Source organism: Alosa alosa, chromosome 8, assembly GCF_017589495.1.
Source record: "Alosa alosa isolate M-15738 ecotype Scorff River chromosome 8, AALO_Geno_1.1, whole genome shotgun sequence".
NCBI lineage: Eukaryota > Metazoa > Chordata > Actinopteri > Clupeiformes > Clupeidae > Alosa > Alosa alosa.
This window is the reverse complement of record NC_063196.1, coordinates 22,490,105-22,495,104: the sequence shown is the minus strand read 5'-3', so window position 1 is coordinate 22,495,104 and position 5,000 is coordinate 22,490,105. Positions and strand designations below refer to the sequence as shown.

The 5,000-nt window shown below is 44.7% G+C and overlaps 1 protein-coding gene across 1 annotated transcript; it reads right to left on the bottom strand.

Annotated features, from left to right (window-relative positions):
• Positions 1–2,189: 2,189 nt before the first annotated feature.
• On the bottom strand, positions 2,190–3,635 carry tcf21 (transcription factor 21). The gene is made up of 2 exons (XM_048250300.1): positions 3,113–3,635; positions 2,190–2,725 (listed from the first exon to the last, which is right to left on the bottom strand). Exons 1-2 carry the CDS (start codon positions 3,566–3,568, stop codon positions 2,636–2,638), a joined length of 546 nt encoding a protein of 181 aa, XP_048106257.1. The 5' UTR covers positions 3,569–3,635; the 3' UTR covers positions 2,190–2,635.
• Between the last annotated feature and the right edge of the window lie 1,365 nt (positions 3,636–5,000).

Below are 5,000 nucleotides of genomic sequence, written 5' to 3'. Positions count from 1 at the left end.
GTCTGCTTTTATTTTATTTTTTAAGCGATACATATACATACAAAAATATATACAAAAAAAATTGGTTACACTTTTTTTTCTTGGTTCTCAGGATGATATACATTAAAGGGAGAAAGGTGACAGCACAAGACCGAGCCCAGACGCGGCGTCTGTTTTTGGAAGACTAAAACCCTTGCCATCGTAAACTGACACACACACACACACACACACACACACACACCCACGCACACACACACACACACACGCACCCACGCACACACACACACACACACACACAACACTGCAACTGCATCCACACTTCATGCCAGTGATCTTTCTCTATCTCTTTTTACCGTCAGGTTTTCAGAGAGAGAGAGAGAGAGAGAGAGAGAGAGAGAGAGAGAGAGAAAATCTTTGGGCAGCCTTCCAACAAAACAATTAGGCATCTTCCCCCAGTTTCATGGGAATCCAGGGCCCCCTCTATCTCGCTAATGACCATCTTCCCCCCCGCCTCCTCCTTCTCCGCCGCCGCTACACTGTGCAGGACCGGGGCCGGGCAGCACTGCTGCAGCTGGGCCCGACCGAGGCAAGGCGGCCAAGTTTATGTTCTCTCCGGTGGTCCCGGGGTGATGGAGGAGCATGCCACATCTCTCTGATGTATAGAGTGAGGGAGGGCGCCTCGCGGAGGAAGTACAAGGGACATTCTTATTGCAACACTCATCTATTAACGGCCGAAAATCTAGGGGGTTCTACGCAAAAGAGGGAGATGGATTTGTATAGATGGACAAATGTATGGAAAAATACATTGCTGTATGCCCTTTGATCCCCGAGGTTATAGGCTATCACAGGTCAGCCTGTCACAGAAAACATTGGATTCCTGCTTTGAGCTAGGCCTATTATAAAACGCTGTACTCGAAAGACTACTTGCCTAAAATAATCCATGGGAAATTAATAGAGGTGCCTTGACCCATAACGGACACGGAGTCAGCAGGCTATACACTTCTTGGCAGAAATGGACCTTTGGGGACATTTGACAATCGTTGTTGCGCAGACATATTGTGCCAATCAGCCAAAGTAGCCGACACAATATTTCCCAGACGTGATGTTCATTTAGTTTGAACAGCAATGGCCGTGGTTAAAAGTGAATAAGAATGGCTGGAAAGGTCAAAGATGTCAGTTTATGTCTTAACTTGATAGTGACAACCGTTGAATTAGTCCTGGGAACTGCAAAACATTTACTCAGAGGCGACCCAAACCATGTCTTCATGGGAAAAATATGCACTGTATTGTCCAGTAAAATGCGCTGATTGAATCAGCCGGTGGAGCAGCACTCCTTGCAATAACACCACTCTATGATAAACGGCGACGAGTTTGTTATGGTCTTACGCCATTTGTGGCGGTCGGGCCCGGGGGGCCTCTCTTGATGCTCGTTTAAGTTTTTTTTTCTTTTTCGTGTGAATGCAGGGGCTTTTTATTTTAGTAGGCTATACACACACCACGGCAGAAACAGAGACGCAGGTCCAGGCGCAAGGGCTAGCCTACCTCTCGCCAGGGGCTACTCCCCTCTCCAGCGCGGGCTCGAGGAGAAGTGACGCATAAATATCTGTCCAGGCAATGTAAACACTCCCGGTCACAACCCCGTGGAATTAAACAACCAAGTCTGGGGCAGGATTAGCAGTCGCGCGCAGATTTACTGTTTTTAAAGAATCGACTGACCTTAAACAATGCGTGTGCAGACACACAGACGCACACACGTGCAGAGAGAGAGAGAGAGAGAGAGAGAGAGAGAGACGTGTGTATAACACGTTGGCACTGCAGTTCTTGTCAGGTATACTTGGCTTTTGGGGGGCGTTATTATTCCGGCGTCAAAGGATCTCTCTTGCTCTGGTCTAAAGCGATCTGTTTTATCTACTTAATGGTGGAAGTGATAGCGGTTATTTGTTTTACTAATTGCAAGCATATCGCCGCAGCGCCCCGAACGTGGGTTTACCTCTTGCCAGTAAGAAAACAAATGGGCCTTGCTCTTATCTCACAGTCGAGTGGACCGCTTTCTGCAAAGGGTCGCCTCGTCTTCGAGAAATTCGAACTAAAAGAAGACAAAAGAAAACAGCTGTGGATATAAAGGTCATAAGGTCGACCCAGAACGCATTAATCACACTAACCCCTGCTTCAAAGACTTATTGAATTAACTTCAAAGAGAAAAGCAAATCATTGCAAGATAACAATTGCCTTTTATTTGCAATATTTCTATTTGTAAATGGGAGACACTGTGAATGTCGTGTGCTTTTAAGCAGGTGACAGTAGCAGTCCGGCGTTGAGATGCTACTGTCTATATCATTTAAAAAGCGTTCAGAAAACTCTTGTTTACAAATACAAAATGGACAACATAAAAATCAAACAAGTCAAAATTGAGAGAAGAGTTATACAAAATTGCACATCCCGAACCAGCGGGACCATATAATAGCCTACGATTTTTTAAATATAAAATCATAAATTCTTCATACAGGAATGCGCGTGAGGTTAACCCCCAGTTATTCCCACTCGTGTCACTTTCAAAGGAGATGACATGCCGTTGCTGACGATGATGATAACAAATAGTAGAAGGTAGAGAATTTGAAAATTATGTCCCAGTCTTTGGAAAGTCCTTTTGAAAAGCTCAGGATGCCGTTGTACCACATAATCGAGGGGAGTTGAGCATCTCTTTCAGATCATTCTCCGGTTTCCCCGCCACCATGAAAGGCCAAGTCTGCAAGCATAATGGGATGGGATGTAAAATACTTCATCTGTGTGCATGTATGTCATAGATAAAACAGTTTTTAATTTGTTCATTTACTTTAAGACAAATACGTTATTCTTGGGGGTAAAGTTAAAAAGAATATTTCTGCAATACATAGCGGACTAGGCCTCTGTGGCGGACAAGACACAGGAACACAGGCCTTCCTGAAGCAGGCCTAGAGCTATAAAGGTCCGTTACAGCATCATAATAGACACACAAGTGCACACAATTTCAGGCTACAATTCAGCCATCGATTACAATGTTTACATAATGTAAACACTTAGGCATATCCTATAGATGAATCGCCTGTAGTTTTAGACAAAGGGTTGTGGTTTAAGGAAATGATGATGTTCTTACCAGATTAACAGGATGGATGTATCCATTATCATATTTGTCATTGGCCAGTATTTGTCGGAGATGTGCTATGTAGCTGGAGGCCAAACGTAATGTGTCCAGTTTGGAGAGTTTAGTGTCCGCTGGCACCCACGGTAAAGTTGTCTTCAGCCGCGAGAAGGCTTTGCTGAGCACGCGCATCCTCGCTCTTTCCCTGGCGTTGGCCGCATTTCTCTGGACCTGTTTGCCCTCATGAGCTACGCCGTTAGGTGCGGACTTCCGCGAATTTGAAGTTTTCCTTCGTTTTGCAGATGTGGCGGTTCCGGTATGTTCTGGGGCGCCCGCGCCCTCGCAATTGGAGCTTTCCTCTGCGCTCTCGTGCGATGTGGCAGAGCTATTCCCCGAGCCGAACTTCAGAAGACCATCCAAGAGCTCTGCATCCTGAAAGTCGTCAACGTCGCTAATAGAACCCGTGGACATGGCTGGCGGGACCGATCGGGCGCTTAGAACATGTGTGTCGATGGATGGGGACGTGTGTTTATCCAGTCATGAGCAGATGGAGGACGAGAGAAATCATGAGGCACGTACACTGTACAAGTCCCTTATTTATCCTGCGCGTTATGTGGGCGTGACCACGAGGCAAAGGAGGGTACCGTTATCTCCAGAAATTGTGTGAAGGGATACGTTGGCATGGATCCTGAAGCAGATCTAGATTTTGCATCATAAAATATAATCATATAAGACTTAGTAGGCCTAAGCATCTCTGATGGGCTCCTAACTTCGTGCGTACTGTGCGTTCTCTGACACCCGCCCTCAACGCTCAATACATTTTAGGCTGCAATGTGTAGGCTACTGCAAATAAGGGATTTCTTATGTCTTTATTAACAGACGCTAACGAAAATGTTGTGACATGTTGTGAAAATTAAATGTGACATATTAATTTTATTTATTTATGTTCAGAGGATAGGCAAATACCCTTTTCAACTTGTAGGTGGCCTAACTATTATAGGTAGCCTAAATATGACAAATATGCAATGCATTCAATTAGGTGGTTATTCGGTTGTAATAAAAAAGGGAAACTTTTTTAATGGCTAAAATATAGTAAAAAAGGGGAAAAAATTCCTTCACTAAGGTGATGTCGGTGAAAAAAGAACAAAATAGGCTAGACTTTTGCTCTAATGTAAGATACATTTCAGCAACAGGTAGCCTTCACTATAAAAATACAATTATAACAGTAAATAAGAGTCTATCTTCTACTCTTTGTGAAATACCATCTGGTGTGTTGTAGCCTAATAACGAAAACAAATTAGTACAGAAGACAATTAGACTAGCCTAGCTATTAGACTAATTGTTATTTATGATTATTGGCGACATTAATGCTTTCTGTAAGTGTGCATTTTTTAAAAAATCGAAACTCGTTAATATTAAATGTTATAGTTGGTGTGTAAGTCGAATCGTGTTCGTTTACAGTCAAACCACCTGTTCTGCAAAAACAGGTGGATTCGATTCGTAGAAGTCAGGCGCTTGCGGTGAATATGGTAGTTTAATTGTTAATTCATCGGTTTGTATCTTCAGTCTTACAAGCCCCCACCGACACCATGTAACCTAATTACGAGGGAGGCCTGGCCCCGACTTTCAGCACCAAAGCTCATTTAATGGGCTCCCACGAGAACAGACTCGGATGGCGCGCTGGCGCCTCTGGTAACGTGCGTGTAACGGATACCCCCGGCCCCCAAAGACACTGTTTGGCGTTTTCTATCATTCCACACCAGCCGTTGACCAATCCGCCCCCGGTCAAGCCAAAACATCAGGATCCCGAAAAGCCCCAAGGCAGGAGGTTAAGAGTCCGACAAGAGAAGCCTTTAACAAGGGCGATGACGGGTACGACTCACACGGGCTGCTTCAGGTGGCC

Coding starts and splice junctions, on each gene's coding strand:
- tcf21 (XM_048250300.1), bottom strand. CDS start 3,568: ATGTCCACGGGTTCTATTAGCGACGTTGACGACTTTCAGGATGCAGAG. Junction 2,726..3,112: donor ACATCCATCCTGTTAATCTG/GTAAGAACATCA, acceptor TTATGCTTGCAG/ACTTGGCCTTTCATGGTGGC.